Below are 22,846 nucleotides of genomic sequence, written 5' to 3'. Positions count from 1 at the left end.
ACACAGAAGTCTGCTGGTGTCCTGGTTAGTACGTACCCAGCAAAAACTGATGCTCTGGCTGCAATTGTGTAACTTTTGTGGGATGTTAATGTGGCAAATCAACTCTTGTATTGCAGCCTTGCACCAATTCATTGGTTGCAAACCATTTTGGGGCAGGTTTCCCATGAAAGGGATCACACAGTAAGAAAATCGGCTGTGGCTTTTGTTAACTTATAGGGCACTCGGAGATGTGAGCAGGTTTGGCAAACCGTAGACAGTGGAGATGCTCCTGTGAGGTGTTCGTCCTTGAGATTTAAACCTGCAGTCTCCTGCTTCTGAAAACACGGAAAATAATAATTACTTCAACAAAGTCAGTAAGTTAAGTTGTGTCCGGTGGGAGGGAGACATGATAATCAGGGGGCGGGGCATAGCAGGAGAGAGAATGGTTAAAAAATCAAAACCTCCATACATTGACATATTGATTGGCAGTGATCGACACTGTCTGATGCAGTGCTGAACAACAATTCAGCTGTAGCATATGAAAGAGAAGCATAATTTCAATGGTGTAGTGAAAGAGCAGGGAACGGCTTTAAATGGGTTATTCTTTAAATGAACCAGTGGTGGGCTTCCGTGGTGCTGTGTTGTTCCATGAATAGGTCTTGATGATGTATTTTGAGAGAGATAATAAACTTTACAGGCTAGTGATTCACTTCACAGCCCAGATATCACCCCTACTGTTTACTTCCCTGATGCAGTCAAACCTTCCTGAAAGCACGACCACTTGGTACTAACACTGTCTATCGAACAGCTTGTTTCAAAACAGACATGCTGAATAAGTTGCGTAGTTCAAGGAAGCTTATAGACCTGATGGATAATATCACTTAGCATATCAAATAGCTGATGTGTTGGGAGTTTTATGTACTCAAGGAAGTTAGGTTTACAGCATTAATAGTGGAAAGCTGAGAACTGCATCTCCAAATCCGTTTGTGTAAGAAGGGAGTCTGAGGAAATATCATATGCATGTGAAGCCATCCACGTGGCAGAGAAAGGGTATAAGTGTTCAGGCTCATTGAGAATGGGATAAGGAATATTAAGAAACCTGAAAGAAACACGGAGTGAACTAGAATCCATTCCTCTAGCTTCAGTTCCTGCAATGAACGGTTCTTTTGTCTACATTTTTGGTATGTTTTTTTAGTATTGTACCTATGTTTTGGAAATCCTTTATCGTTTGTGTTTTAGGAATGTTTTGTATTTTAGAAATGGTTTGCGATTTAGAAATGTATAAGTTAGAAATTTTCAGTGTGTTTTAAATGTATTTTAAGAATGCTGTTTGGATTTAAACATGCATCACTGAAAAAAAATGAAATGAGTTTTAAACTACTTTGTTTGCTGGAAGTATCTTCTCCTTGGTAGGGAGAGGGGATCCTCTACTCAATTAGTGGGTATTGGCAACTAAACTCATTATGAAGAATAAGCAGGGAAGTAACTTAGTCTTTAAAGATTGGGTAGCTGCAATATAATCTCCCTTTAGTAAGTGTACTCATGGCTATTTATGACCAATCGGGCTTAGGGTTTTCATCTGAGTTTAGAACTTCACAGTCAACAAACCCAAGACCATCACAGAACTTCCAATGTAGAATATACAAAAGAGTACGGGCCCTTCGGCCCACAATGTTGTGCTGAGATTTTGCCTGACAATCACAGAAAAAGCACTCCGCACTATTGAGCATATCTACAAGGCACACTGCCACAAGAAAACAGCATCCCATCTTCAAGGACCCCCACCATGCTCTCTTCTCACTGCTTCATTCGAGAAGGAGGTACAGAAGCTCCAGGTCCCGCACTACCAGGTTCTGGAACAGTTATTACCCCCCCAAGCATCAGACTCCTGAACCAGCGTGGATTACTTCACTCACCTCAACTCTGAACTGATTCCACAACCAATGGATTCACTTTCAAGGACTCCGCAACTCATGTTCTCAATATTCTATAGTTACTTGTTTTTTCTTTGCTCAGTTTGTCTTCTTTTTGCACATTGGTTGTTAGTCAGCCTTTGTGTAGTGTTTCATTAATTCTATTGTACTTCTCTGTTCAAAAGTGAATAACTTGCAAGAAAATGAATCTCAAGGTAGTGTTTAGTAACATATACATACTTTGATAATACATTTACTTTGAACTTTGACCTCTTAACCTACTCCAAGATCCATCTAACCCTTCCCTCCCACATAGACCTCCATTTTCTTTCATCCAGGTGCTTATCTAACAGTAACTTAAATATTCCACACACCCACCATTCTCTATATAAAGAACTTACCTCTGACAATCCCCCTTTAATTTCCTCCAAATCATCTTAAAATTATGCCCCTAGTTTTAGTCACTGGTGGTGGCATATTTGCAGGCTAACTCTTGCCAAATGCTCCAATGCCTAAGATTTCCATTACTGACTGGACCAGTTCAGCTTGCGACCTCTCACCTGCAAATACTGAACCCATACACCCCTGCTATTGGTCATCTGACACATCAGTCATCAGGGAACCCCACCTCCCCAGCCAATGGGGAACTAGTCAGACTGTTCATTAACTAGTTCTTGACAGCCTTTTCTCTGTCCTGATGATAGAAACACTCAGCAGGTCAGCCAGTCTGTAGGAAGAGAAGCACGAGTTAGCATTTCAGGGTGTAGACCCTTTGTCAGAGCTGGGATGGAGGGAGAAGAAACTCATTAAGCTGAGGCACAAGAGATGCTGAAGATGCTAGAAATCTGAAGCAACACACAAAATGTGGATCTACTCAGCAGGTCAGGCAGCATCTATGGAGAGGAAATGAACAGTCAATTCATGATGAAGAGTCCTGACGAAGGGACCTGGCCCAAAGTATCGACTGTCCATTTCCCCCCATAGACGTTACCTGATCTTCTGAGCTCCTCCAGCATTTAGTGTGCTAAATTCATTAAGCTACAGGCAGGGGGCATCTCTGGTAGGCTGTGGGGATAGGCTGTAGACAAGATTATCCAGTCAGCGAGTGATTGGGAGCAGTCATGAATGAGAAAATAGATGAAAAAGTGTAAAAATGCAGAGCAGGAAGATATGCCTAGCTGGTCAAGGTGGGTACATCCTCCACTCAAAGAGGGAAAAGAAGGAAAACAACAAACAAGCTGAGCTTTTGGGATTTGATTCTACCATTTCAGGCTCCTTGATTTTTATCTGAGTCAGTTGCTAACCCAATATTTGCTGCGTTTGCTCTCTGTGTGACAAGCCCATTCTTTCAGGACCAGTTCTAAATTCTACAAACTAAATGCAGGTAAGTGGGACTGGTAGAGATAAGTACTAAAGGGTCAGCATAGACATGTTGGGCTAAAGGGCCTGTTTCCCTACTGTACAGTTCTTTAAGGACAGGTACAACAATTGTCTAAGCAGGTGTTTTATTACAGTAGACATCAGCCGCTGGAGAAAGGATATTTTCCCTGTAAAGATTAATGAGCTTTGCCTTCTCTTTTTTTTCCTTCTACAGATCTCCGCCGGATGACAGCTGGATTTATGGGAATGGCAGTTGCTATCATCCTTTTTGGCTGGATTATCGGGATCCTTGGCTGCTGTTGGGATCGGGGACTGATGCAGTATGTGGCTGGCTTACTGTTCCTCATGGGAGGTAAGGATGTCCATCCATCCGTGCCTTCGGGTCGTGTCCAAAGGCAAGGTTACTGCCGGTGATGTAAACTTGACAGAACATTCTGGAAGCATTCGGCAAGTCAGACAGTATCTGAGGAAAGGGAAGCAGTTATTATTCCAGATTCTGCAGATGCTGGAACTCAGCATGTCAAGCAGCATCTACAGAGGGGGATTAACAGTTGCTGTTTTGGGCCAAGACCCTTCATCAGGACTGACTCATCACCCCTCCTAGTCAACCCCACACCCCATCACCTCCTCACATCATACCCCATCGTTCTCCCACAAACCCCTCATCTGACCAAGGATAGGATTCCTCTTAAACACATGAGATTCAGAAATACTGCAAGTCTTGAGCAATGCACACAAAATGCTAGAGGAACTCAGCAGATCAGGCAGCATCTATGGAAGAGAATGAACAGTCCACGTCTTGGGCTAACACCCAATGGCCTTTCATCAGAAGTGGTTGAGACTCTAGAGGTGAACCTAGTAGTTCTCAGGGGCCCTTATCATCGGTGCCAGCTCCTGAAATTAAATGTAAAATAAAAGTGCAGTTCAGTCCTGGAGGAACGACTGCAAGCTGAAAGGTAGCAATTGGAGAATAGTTTCATCAGTCAAGGGCTAATGGGGTGACGTTATCTGGAAACCGCTATTTCTATTATCCAGGGCAGATAATATCTGAAAACCCTTCTTACTGGGTGTCTCTAGAAATGGCTTGTTAGCCCCTCACTAACAGCCTCAAGATCGAGAAAACCCACCTTTCTCCAGCTTTGCACGTCTAGGGTGCATATGACTTTGGTCCCCGCCAGATCCGTGAGATTGAGATGTCTTGCCCACCCAAACCCCAGTTTGTGTAAATGCTGTGTGATTTACTGCCCCTGCAATAGCCCATCGGCATGCAATAACAAATTGTACACTGCATAAAATTATAAAGAAGTATATTTATGAACATTAAATTAACCGAAGAGTTAGTAAGGAAAAGAAAGAAAAAAACAAAGAGGGCCCATTATGATTAAGCAATCAAATGTGCACACAAATTTCTAGAGCTCAAATCTTCCAAAAACCATTTTCGCCAATCCTCAGTAGATCTTCGTGCCTTGCCTCCATCGAATCATGTTTTCCCGCCGGATCAAATCCTATGACTGGTTCTCTACAGTGTCTTCTCACTTCATTTCCCACCAAACAAAGACAAAGTCCCACACCGGTGTCAGTCACAAAAGCCACTTCTCCAGCCTTCTCTAGAACCTTCTCCCCGTTCCACTCTCCTGATTGGATGACCCACATTCCTAAGCATCCCCTAGCTTTAACAGTAACCCAAACACTGCTTCTACAGGAAGACCATTACATGAAATACCCTACAACATTCGCAGTTAAACCTTTACCAAGGCATTACAATAAATAGGCTTTTTCAAGGAAATATCCAGAACTGAAGGATGCAGAAATCACTCAACAGTCTAACATCCTAATCCTAATGCAAAGGCACCCCAGACACCAGGCCCAGACGCCAATCCCAGATGCCAACCCAAGACACGAGTCTCAGACATACCCCAGACATCAGTCCCAGAATTCAGTCCTAGAAACCAGCCCAGATGAATACCAAATAACAATCCTAAATACTAACCCCAAATTCCATTGCAGCACCAAATATGAACCCCAGATACCAATCACAGAAGTCAGATACAAAGCCCAGACACCATTCTCAGATACCAACTCCAAAACCCTGATACAAGACCCAAATGCCAACTCAGTACCAAATACCAAGCCCAGGCACCAACCCCCGCACCATAAACCTGCCCCAGACACACTCAGTGCCAGATGTTCACCTCAGACACCAAGCTCCCCTCCCCCCACTATATTCCAACCACAGATGCCAAGCAGCACACAGGTGCCAACCTTCCAGCCCAGATACCAGCTTGAGGACCCAGATAACATCTTTTGGATGGCAATAAAATCATACCATTTCCAATCCGCCAGAGTAGAAACATGCAGATACCCTCCCAATATAAGCCCATGGCCCTTGATTCTGATAGAAACACGCCATCCAAATGCACATGCCACAATTAAGGTTCCGATCTCACATCCAGGCCATAATTTCTCAGCGTGATTCACCAGTGTCCTAATTTCAAGAAACAAGCCCAATGCTAATATATTAATTTCACTGCCTGGAAATGCATGCCACTATCCAGTTCCGATCACTCTGCTGCAAACCTGTTGAATAGCTGGAACTGAGCACCAAGGCAGCCCCTGCCTCCAGGAGGGAGGAACTGTGATATACCTGGGTAACTCGAGGTTTTGCCGCAAAAATTGATAGGATGGTGTGTTGGCTTTAATTAGTCAGGGGGCTGAGTACAAGAGCCTCAGGATAATGTCGCAGTTCTATAAAACCCTAGTTAGACCACACTTGGAGTATTGTGTTCATTTCTAGTCGCCTCTTTATAGGAAGGATGTGGAAGCTTTAGAGAGGGTGCAGAGATTTACCAAAATGCTGCCTGGATTAGATATGAGGAAAGGTTGAGTGAGCTAGGGCCTTTCTCTTTGGAATGAAGGAGGGTGAGAGGAGACTTGATAGAGGCGTACAAGATGACAAGAGGCATAAATAGTGTGGACAGCCAGCGCTTTTGGACATACTTTGAAGTTGATTGGAGGAGGGTATAGCGAGAATCAGAGGTAGGTTTTTTTACACACAGAGTGGTGGGTGTACGGAATTTGCTGCCGGGGTGGTTAGGGACATTTTAGAGACTCTCAGATAGGCACATGGATGAATGAAAAATGGAGGGCTGTGTGGGAGGGAAGGGTTAGATTGATCTTGGAGTAGTTTAAATGGTCAGCACATCATTAAGGGCTGAAGGGCCTGTACTGTTTTGTGTTTGATGTTCTGAATATAATTTATGGAGACAGGAGCCTCAGAAAGAATTATGACATTGTATTGTGCAGTTCTGGTGACTGTACGATGTGATTAAGCTCGAGAGGGTGAGGGAAAGATTCACGAGGATGTTACCAGTACTGGAGGGCTTGAGTTATACCAAAAGACTGGACAGGCTGGGTCTGTTTTCCCTTGAACGATGGAGGCCGAGGGGGGTGACCTTATAGACTTTTATAATATCATGAGGGGTGTAGATAAGGTGTTTGGTCACAATCAAGGACAGTGAAGACTAAAGCTAAAGGGTATAAAGGTGAGGGGGGGGGATTTAATGGGGACCTGAGGGGCAAGTTTCTCACAGAGGCTGAAAGGTACAATATATGGAACAGGCTACAAAAGGAAGTGATAGAGGCAGGTATAATGACTGCACTTAATAGACATTTTGACATGTAAGATTAGATTAGTTTATGAGAACACTCAGTCTTTTATTGTAATTTAGAAATGCATACATGCATTAGGAAATGATATAATGTTCCTCCAGAGTGATATCACAGAAAACAGCACAAACCAAAGACTAACACTGACATAACCACATAATTATAACATATAGTTACAGCAGTGCAAAACAATACCATAATTTGATAAAGAACAGACCATGGGCATGGTTAAAAAAAAAGTCTAAGTCCCGAGGTGATCGACTCCCGAGTCCCCGATAGCAGGCGGCAGAAGGGAGAAACTCCCTGCCATAAACCTCCAAGGCACCAACAACTGCTGATGCCTTAGAAGCAGCCGACCACAGCCGACACCGAGTCCATCTGTCCGAAAACTTCGAGCTTCCAACCAGCCCCTCCGATACCGCCTCCCGAGCTCCATCCTCTGCCGAGCACCTTCAACCTAGCCCCGGCCACCGAAACAAGCAAAGCCGAGGATTCGGGGCCTTCTGCTCCGGAGATTCCGGTTACCACACAGTAGCAGTGGCAGCGAAGCGGGCATTTCAGAAGTTTCTCCAGGTGTTCCTCTGTACTCTCACGTCTGTCTCCATCAAATCAGAATTGTGCACGGTCCCCACTTGACAGATTATGGATATCATTCACCGGAGAGGCCGCACGCACTGCGTCACGCCGCCATCTTCTCCTCCTCCTCCTCCGTTATGGATAGGAAAGGTTTTGGAGGGATATTGGCCAAACATGGGCAAATGGGACTACCTCAGCTCGGTGCCTTGGTCAGTACAGACAAGTTGGGCTGAAGGGCCTGTTTCTGTGCTATATAACTGTGATTCTATGACATTCGGGCTTATAAATGAGGACTCAATCAACACAGGCTATTCTCTTTTAACTCCCTCTTTGGCATATTCTGTCTCTCATGTAGGCCCATGATACAGATTTAATTGCCTTTTAATGTTCTTGTAGCATCCACTGGAGGTGAAAAAATCATTAAGATGGTGACATTGGCTGAAGTCTCTCAGATTCAGTATCACAATCTGCTGAAACCACATTTTCATTTTCCCTGAAGGATTATGGATAAATCTATTGTCTGTTCTTCAGGTGCCCGATGCTAACAGTAGATAATATCAATGTTTGGAAAGATGTTTGGAGATTTAAAAAATCCATCCAGTAATGAATTTTATGTTCATTGGAGAGAGTAATGTCAGAGGTGGAGAATTGGAATCCTTTACACCACAGGGACTCAATGTGCAGTCTGTGAAAAAGATAAAGATAATGATTAGCCTTATTTGTTACATGTAGATCGAAACATTGAAACATACAGTGAAATGTGTTGCTTTTGCATCAACCATCAACACACTCCAAGGATGCCCTGGGGGCAGCCCGAAAGTGTCAGCACGCTTCCAGCGCTAACTTACCATGCTCACAAATTATTAACCCTGACCCTCACGCCTTTGGACTGTGGGAGCAAAATGGAGCACCCAGGAGAGAGCCGTGCGGACATGGGGGAGAACGTACAAACTACTTATAGATAGTGGTGGGAATTGAACCCCGATCGCTGGCGCAGTGATGCGTTACGCTAACCGCCATGCTTCTGTGCCGCTGCTGGCCTTTAAGGTCTAAAGGTAAAATGAGGGGATGAGGCAATGATGGCTGGAAACCCACTGTATGGATATAAAGCAGGAGAGGTGACGTGCTGGTGTCTGCAGTTACTGGATAAGTCTGTGTGAGAGATGGTCAGGGCCAGAATCCAGCTTGGCCCCCTCTGCAGGACTCTTGGAACAGCCGCTCGGGCCACCCTTCACACAGGGCACAACACATTTTTCTGTAGGAAGAGGTGCAGTCGACGTTTCAGGCCGAGACCCTTCGTCAGGACTAACTGAAGGAAGAGTGAGTAAGGGACTTGAAAGTTGGAGGGGGAGGGGGAGATCCAAAATGATAGGAGAAGACAGGAGGGGGAGGGATAGAGCCGAGAGCTGGACAGGTGATTGGCAAAAGGGGATACGAGAGGATCATGGGACAGGAGGTCCGGGAAGAAAGACAAGCGGGGGGGGGGACCCAGAGGATGGGCAAGAGGTATATTCAGAGGGACAGAGGGAGAAAAAGGAGACTGAGAGAAAGAATGTGTGCATAAAAATAAGTAACAGATGGGGTACGAGGGGGAGGTGGGGCCTTAGCGGAAGTTAGAGAAGTCGATGTTCATGCCATCAGGTTGGAGGCTACCCAGACGGAATATAAGGTGTTGTTCCTCCAACCTGAGTGTGGCTTCATCTTTACAGTAGAGGAGGCCGTGGATAGACATGTTAGAATGGGAATGGGATGTGGAATTAAAATGTGTGGCCACTGGGAGATCCTGCTTTCTCTGGCGGACAGAGCGTAGATGTTCAGCAAAGCGGTCTCCCAGTCTGCGTCGGGTCTCGCCAATATATAAAAGGCCACATCGGGAGCACCGGATGCAGTATATCACCCCAGTCGACTCACAGGTGAAGTAATCCACATCCCATTCCCATTCTGACATGTCTATCCACGGCCTCCTCTACTGTAAAGATGAAGCCACACTCAGGTTGGAGGAACAACACCTTATATTCCGTCTGGGTAGCCTCCAACCTGATGGCATGAACATCGACTTCTCCAACTTCCGCTAAGGCCCCACCTCCCCCTCGTACCCCATCTGTTACTTATTTTTATGCACACATTCTTTCTCTCACTCTCCTCTTTCTCCCTCTGTCCCTCTGAATATACCTCTTGCCCATCCTCTGGGTCCCTCCCCCCCCCTTGTCTTTCTTCCCGGACCTCCTGTCCCATGATCCTCTCGTATCCCCTTTTGCCTATCACCTGTCCAGCTCTTGGCTCTATCCCTCCCCCTCCTGTCTTCTCCTATCATTTTGCATCTCCCCCTCCCCCTCCAACTTTCAAATCCCTTACTCATTCTTCCTACAGTTAGTCCTGACGAAGGGTCTCAGCCTGAAACGTCGACTGCACCTCTTCCTACAGATGCTGCTTGGCCTGTTGTGTTCACTAGCAACTTTGATGCGTGTTGCTTGAATTTCCAGCATCTGCAGAATTCCTGTTGTTTACACATTTTTCTGTCTGGGTTTATTTTGGGTGAACCCGTGGTGACAAACGAACACAGAGTGTTGCAAACTGAAGTCGGTCCCCTTTGCTCCCGTTAAAATCACAACCATGGGATCCATTTCCTTCCACTAAGTTGTTACTATGTGGAGCTGGGGGGAGTTAGGAATCTACCATGTTTAACGGGTGTCAGGTCTTTCTGTCTGTCATAGGTAGGCCCAGCAAGCTTCTCGACAGAGCTTTACCCATCCTCAGCCTGACTACTTTTCCAACGTTCAAGAACCATCTCCAAAGGACTTGGGTCACCAAGCCAGAAGGTGCTGGCAGACTTGAATGACTCGATGGAGGGCTGACGAGCCTCTGTGTGTGTGTGTGTGACTCCACCTCACTTCTGGGCTGATCAGGAACGAAACTGCAGCACCTCCCCCTCTGTAGTCTGGGTCTCTGCTAACAGTAATGTGAAGTGCTCCTCAGCTGCCAGCTCGGCTTCCCTCCCTGCTGAATGTGAAAGTCCGTCAGTAATCTTCCAAAGTGGACAGAGGAGTTATCCTGGGACCTGTCCTGCCCCTTTGTCTCTCCTTCAGGTTTACCCCTCTTGTCTTACAAACACCCAACACTTTCACAGCCCTCTATCACCCTGCTTCTTTCCCCTTCTCCACCCACTTCATCCAGCCGCCACCCACAAACTCCTCCCAGTGGGTCCCTCCATCACTATTCCCATTTTCCCTCCCTCTCTTGACTCCATGTACCACCTTTCTCTCCTATTAGATCCGTTCGGCAGCCCTTTGTCAATCACCTCCCAGCCTCTAGTGATATCCTTCCTCTTCCCGCCTCCGTCTGCCAATCACACCTTTCTCATCTAAATCCATCTTAACACCTGCATTTCTTGGCCACCACTTCCCTTTGCCCCTTTATACTGGCCTTCTCCCCTTTACTCCTCCAGTTCAGATGAAGGGTCTTGACCCAAAATGTTGACTGTCCTCTTCCCTCCATTGATGCTGCCTGACCTGCCGAGATCCTCTAGCACCTTGTTTATGCTCTAGATTCCAGCATCAGCTGCCTCTTGTGCCTCTAGTTGTCCTGCTCACCATATTCCTATCTCTCTCAGTTTTCTTTGTTTGAAGAACATAGAACAGTACAAGCTCTCAATGTTGTGCTGCTTAACCTACTTCAACGTTAATCTACCCTTTCCCTCCTACAAAGCTCTATTTTTCTATCATCCTATCTTAAATTCCCCTAGTGGGCCTACCTCTACCACCACCTCCAGCAGGACGTTCAATGCACCCACCAATCTCTGTGTAAGGAACTTACTTCTGACATCTCCCTAAACGTTCCTCCAATCACCATAAAATTATGCCCCCTTGCATTGGTCATTTCCACCCAGTGGAAAAGTCTCTGGCCATCCAATTTATGTCATTTATCATCTTGCACACCGTTGTCAATTCACCTCTTCCTTTCCCTGCGCTAGAGAGAACATCGGAGTTTACCTGCTATGATATCTTACACATTTTACCAACTGAGCTTTCAAAAATCCCCTTAAACCACATTCTCAAAAATAGGAGCTTCCGATCTCTCCAGCGTTTTCCTATACAGGATCCAGAGGAATAACGTTGTCCAACCTAACTGACGGCTTGCAGTTTCTTCAGTCTTTAGTCCATTTTGGGATTGTCACCTGATCTCACTAGCACACTTGAATCCTAATTAAACACATCCCTCTGTTTGTCAGGGATTGTTTTTTTCTCTCTCGCAAGCATATTATCCCCATTTAATTAAGATGATTGACTGGATGTGAAGGAAAATCCTGAAGATAATTGTTAACGTAAATGGATTCCGAAACATCACCCAAGGACCTTACCGTCACCTGCTCTCAATCCATCAGTCCTGCACTATCTTGCACGTTGCAGTATCTGAAAGGCTGAAGGGTTGACAGGAGCATTCCCCTGCAAACGGAATGGTTCACCCGTCCACTCACACAGACATCTCATTGCCCCTTTAAACTTCTGCTGCTTGTGAAGCTGTTGCAGAGAGGGCAAATGGCAGAATTATCACTGAATAGTCTGGATCTCCTCTGGCGGCAGAGTCAAGATTTAGATTAGATTATAGGACATGCAGTCCTCTTTTATCGTCATTTAGTAATGCATGCATTAAGAAATGATACAATGTTCCTCCAGAATGATATCACAGAAACACAAGACAAACCAAGACTAAAAAACTGACAAAAACCATATAATTATAACATATAGTTACAACAGTGCAAAGCAATACCGTAATTTGATAGAAGAACAGACCATGGGCACGGTAAAAAAAAGTCTCAAAGTCTCTCGGAAGTCCCATCATCTCACACAGACGGTAGAAGAAAGAAAAACTCTCCCTGCCATGAGCTTCCAGCGCCGCAAACTTGCCGATACAGCACCCTGGAAGCACCTGACCACAGCCGACTCTTGAGTCCGTCCGAAAACTACGAGCCTCCGACGAGCCCTCCGACACTGAGCACCGAGCAGCATCTCTGCTGAGCGCTTCGACCCCAGCCCCAGCAACAGGCAATAGGCAAAGCCGAGGATTTGGGGCCTTCCCCTCCGGAGATTCTCGATCGCACAGTAGCAGCGGCAGCGAAGCGGGCATTTCAGAAGTTTCTCCAGATGTTCCTTCCTGCTTCTCACGGCTGTCTCCATCAAATCAGGATTGTACACAGTATCTACTTACAAATATGATATCATTTCGGAGCAGCCACACGCGCTGCATCACGCCGCCATCTTCTCCTCCCCTCCTTAATTGTTAAATTAAACAATTTAAGATTGTTTATTCTCATTCATCAGAATGAGAACAAAATACTTGTTACACCAGCTCCAATGAAGCATAAGAAAAACATAATAAATTTAAATACGTAAGATTAGTTTGTATACGTAGACTGATTGAATGGACATAAAGTGATGCTAGGCACAGCAGTGTCTGTACATAAGGTGACTCTGACAGAAAATGTTAAAGTAGTGGTGGGCAGGTTAATAGGTGGAGGTGTGGATCAGCATTACTGTTTGGGAAAGGCAACTGTTTTTGAGTCTAGTAATCCTGGTGTGGATGCTATGTAGCCTCCTCCCTCATGGGAGTGGGACAAGCAGTCCATGAGCAAGGTGGGTAGGACCCCTCATAATGTTACTGGTCTTTCTTCGGCCTGTTTCTGTACATAGGGTATATCCTCGCTGTCGGTGATGCACTGGGCAGTTTTAACTAGCTGTTGTAGAGCCCTGCCCTCTGCCCCAGTGCAGGTTCAATACCACGCAGCGATGCAGCAGTTCCTGGATCAACACACACAAAATGCTGCAGGAACTCATCGGATCAGCCAGTATCTAAGGAGGGAGATGGACGGTCAACGTTTCAGGCCGAGACCCTTCATCAGGAGTGGGATAACGTTGTCCTGAGACAGACCAAGGACAACTGCATCTTACTTCACACACCAGTGAGGAACCGGAAGTCCAAGTGAGGTACCGCGCTGGCCTGGCGGCGTCGTCAGACCTGGGGAAAAGTGAGGGGAGCCGCTCGCTTTAAGTTGCGGAGAAGAGGTGGAAGGGGAGACAGAAGAGAGGGAATATCTGCAGGAGGGTGGAGCCTGAGAGAATGGATGTTACTGGTGATGGATGAATGCAGATTCTCCCCAGGTTACAAATGCCCAGCTCACACACAGCCTGTACATGCAAAGAAACATTTGGGAGAGCAGCAGGGTGTATTTGCTGGCTGTTGTAAAGCTGTAGGCATTTTCTGCCATATAGGGACTCATTTTGTGTCAATGTCTTAGTGTTTGAGTTAAACACCCCAGTTTAACTATATGTTGTCCTCGGCCGGCCCATGGTCTTATTTAAATGTATTGCACGGCCACATTTCTGGACAGTAAATGGCTCAGGTTACAAACAGTTCTCAGGTTCAGAACTCTGTTGGAACCCAGGGAAGACATGTGGAAGGAAACGAATGAGAACAAGAGATGAGAAAAAGAGATCATCCCCTTCTATCTACAATGCACACAAAACGCCAGAGAAACTCAGAAAGTCGGCAGCTCTATGGAGGGGATTAATCTTGAAGTTTCAGTCCGAGACCCTTCATTAGGACCGGAAAGGAAGGGGGCAGAATCTCATCCTGAAACATTGACTGTTTATTCCCCTCCATAGATGCTGCCTGACCTGCTGAATTCCTCCAGCATTTCGTGTGTGTTGCTCTGGGCTTCCAGCATCTACAGAATCTCTGGTGTCCTTCTATTTAAATCTTCTCCAGGAACATCACCTGTGTTGTCAGGATACTCCTGAGAATCCTGTTTATCTCACACATTCCCTCTGTTCCCTCCACTCCTCTACCGCTCTTTCTACACCACTACAAATTAAACCACACCTATTTTCTCATTAGTCCCAGTTCTAATGCTAGATTGTCAAACTGAAACATCATCTCTGCTTCCCTCTCCTCAGATGCTGCCTGACCTGATGACTATTTTCAGCTTTGTATTTCAGACTTCCAGCGTCTGCTGTATTTTTTTTTCAATCTTAAGCCACAAAGGAAAGAGTAAGGTGGAGATGGCCCGGATGTCACAGCTCAGGGTCAGTGGGACAAATTGTATCACCATGAAAATACCAATAATCCAACCGTGTCATAGTGTCATTGCCTCACAGTGTAGAGACGTTCCAGCCAAACCTTGGGTCAGAATCAGATTTATTATGACTGAAATATGTTGTGAAATGTGTTGTTTTGTGGAAGCAGTACAGTGCAAGATATAAAAAAATTACTATGAGATACAAAAAAGGTGCAAAAGATGAATAAAGAGGCAGTGTTCATGGGTTCATGTATTGATTGGAAATCTGATGGCGGAGGGGAAGAAGCTGTTCCTAAAATGTTGAGTGTAGGTCTTCAAGCTCATGTATTTCCTCCCTGACGATAATAACGAGCAGATGGCATGTCCTGGATTGTGAAGGTCTTCGATGATGGATGCCATCTTCTTGAGGAACCACCTTTTGAAGATGTTCTCAATGTGTAGGATCGAAAGAGGTTCTAGAGGGTTGTGCTCATGATAGAGCTAGCTGGGCCTACAACCCTCTGGCATCTCTTTCAGTCCTATGCATTGGAGTCTCTATGCTAGGCAGGATGCCGTCCATGGTACATCTGTGGAAATAAGCTGGAGACTTTTGTAACATAGCAAATCTCTACAAACTCCTAATGAAGTATAGCCACTGGCATGCCTTCATGATGGATCCTCTGAGGTGTTGAAGTCCAGGAACTTGAAGCTGTTGACCACGTGGGTTTCCTCTGGGTGCTCCATTTTCCTCTCGTATCCCAAGGACTTGAGGGTTGGTAGATTAACAGGCCATTTAATTTGTTCCTTGTGTATGCAAGTTGTGTAGGAGGGGGAGTGGATGAAGATAATAGTGATGCGAGAAGAAAAGTGGGATTAGTATGAAAAGTTGTTCAAGATGCTTAATGGTTAGTATCGACAAGATGGGCCAAAGAACTTGCTTCGGTGGCATAATACTAGGACTGAGATACCATCACACTCAACAGAGTACATGTCAGATGCAAACTGCATTGATTATGCAAACCCCAGCCATCTCCTTAATGCAATTTTCAGGACACTTTTCTCATTGCAATAACTGACACAATATTAATGGTTCAGCCAGTAATTGATTCTCCAGGTCCATTACTCTGTAGAGCAAAAGGAAAACTAAACAGGTTTATTCATTTCATATTCATGTCAGTGCACTCTACGTTCACTGCTCGAATTAAGCACTGAGCTCCAGCCTCTGAATCAGGATCATGTCCCCCCAATTAATTTCCTTTCACCCTGCTAATTCACTTGGCTCTGGGAGTCTCTTTTGGATTCTTCTCATTCACCCCGAGGCGTCTGTACAACCTAGGTGCCCCTTTGAATATCATGTCCAAGCAATATTCTAGATTCTGTCACACCAGTGAGTTGTAAAAGACCAGAGTGGTTTGATCTGCCAGATACACTCAATTGCCACTTTATTCAGTACGTCCTGTTCCTAATAACATGATCACTGAGTGAATGCTCGTTGCTCTCTGCTGCTGTAGCCCATCCACTTTAAAGTTCGATGTGTTGTGCATTCAGAGATGCTCTTCTGTACATCACTGTCGTAACATGCAGGTATTTGAGTGTACTGTCACCTAACCTACCTGTCAGCGTGAATCACCCTGGCTATTCTCCTCTTACCTCTCTCATTAACCGTGCATTTTCACCCTCAGACTGCCGCACACTGGAATTTTTTTTTTTGCTTAACACACCAATCTCTGAAAACTCTAGAGACAGTTGTGTGTGAAAATCAGGGGAGATCAGCAGATACTCAAAACACTCTGTGTGGCATCAGTAGTCATTCCATTGTCAAAGTCACTTAGATCACATTTCTTCCCCATTCTGATGTTTGGTCTGAACAAGAACCGAACCTCTCGACCATGTCAGCATGCTTTTATGCAGTGAGATGCTGCTTCTTGATTGGCTGATTAGACATTTGCAATAACAAGCAGATATTCAGGTGTACTGAATAAAGTGGCCAAAGAGAGCAGAAGTCTTTGAGAGACAAACCCAGTTAGTAACCACCTTCAGTTGACTGTGTCTAGCCTTCAATGATCAGAAATCACCCTGGGAATCTTTAGTGTGCCGGCTTTACCTTAGGGGTTGCTAAAGTATAATTTTGCAAAGAGCATAAGTCACAGCAGCCAGCACTGTTATCATCCTGAATCCGCCTCTCCCCTCCTCCCCGGCTCTCAGCTGAATGACAAGACATCCAGGATACTGGCATCGTATTGTCACATGTACTGAGATGCAGTGGAAAGCTTTTGCAATCCAGATAGGTCCTGCTGAAAAGGTAATTACATCAAGGTAATGAAAAACGAAAACAAAATGCAAAATATCGTATTAATGTACAGGAAGTGCCGTGTAGGTGGACAAATATTCAACACAAAGCTGGAAATCTTGAGCAACACACAAAATGGTGGGGGAGCTCAGGAGGTCAGGCAGCATCCATGGAGGGGAATAAAGAGTCGACATTTCGGACTGAGCCCCTTCATCGGTTCTGGAAAGGAAAGAGCAGAAGAGGCGGACAAATAACCCTCTTTAAATGGGAGCGTTGATCCAAAGTCAGTCTTATTTAAATATCCCTACCTGACACAGATTTACTTCTAGCACAGTGCCAAACTGGGGGCACATTGGATCCTTGCCTGTTTGCGGATTTTGTTTGATTTACTTTTTATTTTTATTTAGAGATACGGCATGGTAACAGGCCCTTCTGGCCCAGTGAGCCTGTGACACCCAATTACACCCACGTGGCCAATTAACCTACTAACCCATACGTCGTTAGAATGTGGGAGGAAAGCAGAGCACCCGGAGTAAACTCACACGATAATAGGGAGAACGTACAGACTCCTTACAGACAGTGGCAGGAACTGAACCCAGCTCGCTAGTCCTGTAGGTGTTACACTAACCACTACGCTCCTGTGTCGGGTAATTGCAGAGAACATTCCTGCCCACCTGCATCATCCTTCCCACTCTCATATTTCTGCTCAGTAATCAGTTATTCCTAAATCCAGGCATTTCACTGATCCACCTATTTCTCAATGGCAAAAAAAGTCTTGTTCCCTTGCAGATCACTGCTCAGAGCTCTCAGTTTTAAATGCGTACAGTGAAGGAAACTCTTCAGTGCAAAAGTGAAGAAGTGAAAGCCCAAGTAAGAATAGGATAAACATACAATAAACTTCTGTACATTTCACCATGAGACAGACGCAGTGCTGAGAAACAGGAGCCAAGAGCTTCACACTGCGACACGTACTGTACATGTCAAGGAGTTCAGCATTCAAGATTCAGGTTAATTTGTTACTTGTACATTGAAACATACAGTGAAATGCATTGTTTGCGTTAATAATCTACACACTCGAGGATGTGCTGGGGTGCAGCTTACAAGTGTTGTCACACAATCCAGTGTCAACATAGCAGACCCACTATGTTTTGCAGAACAACACAGAACACAACAGAAAAAACAGCATCATCAGAAACAAGCCCCAATGCTCCCTCACACCCACACACATACACAGTCCTCTAACCAAGTGGTCCCCAAGCTCCAGGCCACGGACCGATACCGGACTGCGAAGCATGCAGGGGTGCAGCGGTAGTCGGGACGCACCCAGCACATCTTTAAGAAAAAAGCCAAAATAAGCAAGGTGCCGCCCAGCATGTAAATGTCAGCCCAGATCAGAGGCAATTGCTGATTGCGTAGAGCAAGTGAAATTGGTCCTGACAAAGGGTCTCGGCCCGAAACGTCGACTGTACCTCTTCCTAGAGATGCTGCCTGGCCTGCTGCATTCACCAGCAACTTTGATGTGTGTAGCTTGTTTATTTCGGCTTTTTTCTTGAAGATGTGCTGGGGCGTCCCGGCTACCACTGCCCCCCTGCATGCTTCGCGGCCCGGTATTGGTTTGCGGCCCGGAGGTTGGGGACCAGGGCTCTAACCGCAACGCGGTCCACTTCCTTCGGCCTCCAGCCTCCAGCGGACTTGAACTTGCAGACAATGGGCCTTCAACTAACCCAACAGATTCACAGATCTGAGGTGTTACGTACCCCGTAACTGGGTTGCCAAACCAGCAGAAATGGATCACTCAGTTGGAGTCTGGATTACTGGAACTAAGAAAGTTTTATTAAAGAAATAAGCAACACAGTACTCTAATAGTAAGGATATAAATGCAACAAGTTAGCACTGAATAAACACACATGTACACAGAACTAGGATAATAGGATCAATCAAGCTCTATCGCAGTCTAGGGGTAAAATGTTCAATCACAAGTGACAGAGTTCAGTTTAGTTCAGTTCGCAGCAATCGTTGTTGTGCCATTGAAGAAAGAGAGAGAGCGAATGCTGATATTCAAAATCGCATTCAACAGACCTTTGATATTTCTCGCAGTTAGCTTTCAGGCAAGCCCTTTGTAATGTCTTCTGAGGTCACCGACTGTGACCCCTCCGTTTTCAGATACGATCATTCCTCTGCAGTAAACCCGGCGCCCAGGCAAGGGTGGACACACACACCAGGTTCCCACCGACCGAATCTTTCCACCCTGTGCGTCTATGGCTAGTCCCGTGACCAGCCTTCCAAAACTCCCACCGACTTGTGGGGGCGCACCGCTTCCAGGGTCTCGATACCTCGTGGTGTCGTGAGTGGTGTCTCGTGTGGTGTCTCGTGTGGTGACTCGTGTGGTGTCTGTTGCCTTAGCGAACCTGTCTCTTTTTATGCCCCTGTTGGGGTATCGCCTGTCCATCACTTCAAACAGTTCAGGATCAAAGGAGCCGGTCTTGACAATACGCAGACCGGTGTCTCCTTCCGTTAAATTCTCTCGTCTCTTCATTAACATTTCCAAATGCTGCTCCATTGTCTTACTTATCTCTCTCCTGAAGACAGGTGGCAGATCAACTGTTGATCCCACTGGTGATAGCACAGGACAGTCAACATCTTAGTCTATGTGTACTTTCGTCACACCCCTCTCCTTTAAGGATTTTTACCGGGGTAAAAATTATAAGCATGAATACATTATTAGATACACACAAATATACATCTTCATCAGCTATTTGGCCAATACAGAGAATTTTAAGTTGTCAGCTCCTTGACAGACAGTCAGCAATCACATTTTCTGTTCCTTTTATATGTGTAATTTTAATAATCCTTTAAACCAGGCTCCAACTTAGCAAACTTCATAGTGGCCGAAAACACCGATGAATTGTGATCAGTGTAACCTCTCACTGGGTTTCGTCCCAGACCACGATAACACGGGTCGTCCCATCCCGACTTAGTTTTCTTTCGCAAGGGCTTAGTAGGAGGGGGAGGGGTAGTACCCGCAAAGTTATTGCAAAACTTCCTTCAGTACCCCACCATCTCCAAGAGCCTTCTGAGGGCCCTCTTGTCTGTCAGGGTTGGGATGTCAGAGATAGCCCGCACCTTAGCTTGCATCGCTGCCAGTTGCCCCTGTGTCACCACAATTCCCAGATAAGTGACCTTTGCGTGGCTGAACTCATTGTTTTCAAGGTTCACTATCAAGCTGGCTTCAGACAGCCGTATTACACCGCCAATATACACTTCTGTGTTCTTTAGCCCTTTCATCACTGAATTACTCATTCTCTAGGGATGTTGCTCACTAGGCTGACCTAGCGTGACAAACACCACCCAACGTCCCAGTTCTTTGCATCGCCTCGAGACAATCAATCACACGTGTGCGAACCGTTTAATTAACTCTCCTAAAGGGTCACTTTGTTCGGGGATTAAGGGAGAGACCTTATCAGCAGAGCTGGCCAAAACAATAGCCTTCTCCCATCTGGTCGGTACCATACTCATCTTTTCAAAATAGTTTTCCCCTTATCAGGTGGCACCCTAGCTTCATTGATTTCCGCGCTAACACCGACTAGGTTTGTTAGCATATCAAAAGCCTGTGACCGTCTCAGTTCGCGTCTGCAATAATCAATAACATCCTTCCTCCTGTGCAGCCAGAAAAACTCCCCCATGGCTTCACCGACTGTTTCCTTCAGCACCTCAAAATATCCACCGAGGGGTACTTTGTGGGCCAGGTTAAAAATCTCATCCCCATAACTCTTTTGCACCACCCCCCATTCCTCATCTGCGGTACTTGGTCTCCCTTTCTTTCTTAGCACACCCTCCTCCACACAATAGCCTACTGGCTCTCTTTTTAATCCTGCTTCAGAGAGAGCTGTTTCCTCGTCTCGCTCCTGTACCTGTATAAAGTCCTTCTTTTCTACTGATAAATCTACCTTAATTTCCCCACTTCCTCCTGTTTCATTACGCTCCTTCTTTTCACTTTCTACCCCCTCCTCGTACAAGGCTGGTAGAAACGTCTCAGCAGTCTCTCTGGACACACAGCGAGTCACTGCGCAAACAGGTTGAACCTGTGAGTCCATGGGCGGGGCCTCAATGCTGGCAGGCTGACCTGTCAATCTCACTGCCGAGAACACAATTCCCCCACAATTCCCCCAGAGACCAAGTTGCTTTGTAGGTGTATCTGGTGCAAAGGGACTGCTTCTGTCCCTTCCCCAATACCTTTGACCCTGACCTCCCCAGTCTGGGTCTCTGAACTAAACTCTAACACACTCTTCAATATCAATGACTGACACGCTCCCGTGTCTCTCCAGATCCGTACTGGAACTGGGTTTAACCCCTCCTTCACCGACACCAATCCGGCCGAGATAAACCTCTCGCACCCTTCCTGAACTTTGGCAGACCTTTCCTCTCCTAGCAGTTTGTTTACCAGCTCAATACAGCCAGTCGAAATTGCCGTTTTTCCTTTCCCCGTCTCCTTCTTTGGGGCAAAGCACCTGGACGCAAAGTGTCCGACTTTCCCACAATTATAACATACGACCCCAGGAGACTTCCTACCAGACTGCTCCCGGTCTACCTTATCCTTCTCACTAGTCCCCGGCTTACTTACTGACTTTTCCGGCGGACTCTCCCCGCCATCCTGACTACCCTTCTGGTAGCCTTTACTCGGGGCAAACTTTATTTTATGCGTCAACGCATACTCATCCGCTAACTTAGCAGTTGCGGCTAACGTGGCTGCCTCTTTCTCATCTAGGTAGGGTTTCATACCTTCAGGGACACAACCTTTAAACTGCTCAATCAGGATCAGCTGTAGCAGTCTGTCATAATCCCCATTTACCCCCTTTGAGGCGCACCAACGCTAACAATCTGTCTGCATCTCACGGGCAAACTCTAAATACGTGCGGTCCCACTGCTTCCTCGCATTCCGGAACCTCTGCCGGTATGCCTCCGGGACCAACTCATAAATCCTGAGGATGGCCTCTTTCACCACCTCATACCTCTGGGCATCTTCCGCGGACAAAGCTGAGTAAGCTTGTTGGGCTTTCCCTTTTAGTACACTCTGAAGCAAAATAGCCCACTTATCCCTCGGCCAGTCCTGACTTGCAGCAACTTTTTCAAAATGGAGAAAGTACCGATCCACATCGGTATCGTCAAATGGGGGAACCAGCCTAACCTCCTGGGTCGCCCTGAACCCTCCACCTTGGTCCGGCATGGGTCCCTGTTCTGCCCTTATCTTTAACCTTTCCAGCTCGAATTCCCTTTCCCTCTGTTTCTCCTCTCGCTCCAACTGCCTCTCTTTCTCTTTCTCCTGCCGTTCTAACTGCTTCTCTCTCTCTCTCTCTCCTGCCATTCTAACTGTTTCTCTTTCTCTTCGTGTTCTAGCTGCCGTACCCGGAACTCGTGCTCGAGTCTCAGTTTTTCAAACTGCACCTGTATTGTGTCTCCACTAGGTTTTCCAATAGATATCACCTCCAGCTCCCCTTGGGGAAACACACCTTTAGATACATAGTGCTCTACGATAGCTCTGTGCATCTCCTCTCTCCTCATTGTCAACTTCCCCTTAACAAGATTCAACCGTTTGGCCACAGCTGCCAATTCCACTTTCCTGGCATCCTCTAATGCCTCCAAGGTTGGCGCCTTTAGAAATTCCTCAATCTCCATTTCTGTTGTTTGCCTTTTCTTTCTTTCGGGAATTTTAACCCAATCAATTTACCCCGTCCTAAATTTAGCATTCAAAATCGCGGACGAGAACCCCACTTATGTTACGTACCCCGTAACTGGGTTGCCAAACCAGCAGAAATGGATCACTCAGTTGGAGTCTGGATTACTGGAACTAAGAAAGTTTTATTAAAGAAATAAGCAACACAGTACTCTAATAGTAAGGATATAAATGCAACAGATTAGCACTGAATAAACACACATGTACACAGAACTAGGATAATAGGGTCAATCAAGCTCTATCGCAGTCTAGGGGTAAAA

The 22,846-nt window shown here is 45.9% G+C and overlaps 1 protein-coding gene across 1 annotated transcript in view; it reads left to right on the top strand.

The window, feature by feature from the left end:
* Positions 1-22,846, top strand: part of tmem178bb (transmembrane protein 178Bb) — a 379,683-nt gene that overhangs the window by 314,418 nt on the left and 42,419 nt on the right. The window contains exon 3 of the mRNA XM_063059696.1: positions 3,487-3,624. Coding sequence (XP_062915766.1) covers positions 3,487-3,624 — 138 coding nt within the window. The remainder of the gene's footprint in view (positions 1-3,486; positions 3,625-22,846) is intronic.

The sequence above is a fragment of the Mobula hypostoma genome, chromosome 9 (genome assembly GCF_963921235.1).
Source record: "Mobula hypostoma chromosome 9, sMobHyp1.1, whole genome shotgun sequence".
Taxonomy (NCBI): Eukaryota; Metazoa; Chordata; class Chondrichthyes; order Myliobatiformes; family Myliobatidae; genus Mobula; species Mobula hypostoma.
The sequence above is the reverse complement of the archived record's forward strand: the minus strand, read 5'-3'. Positions and strand labels throughout refer to the sequence as shown.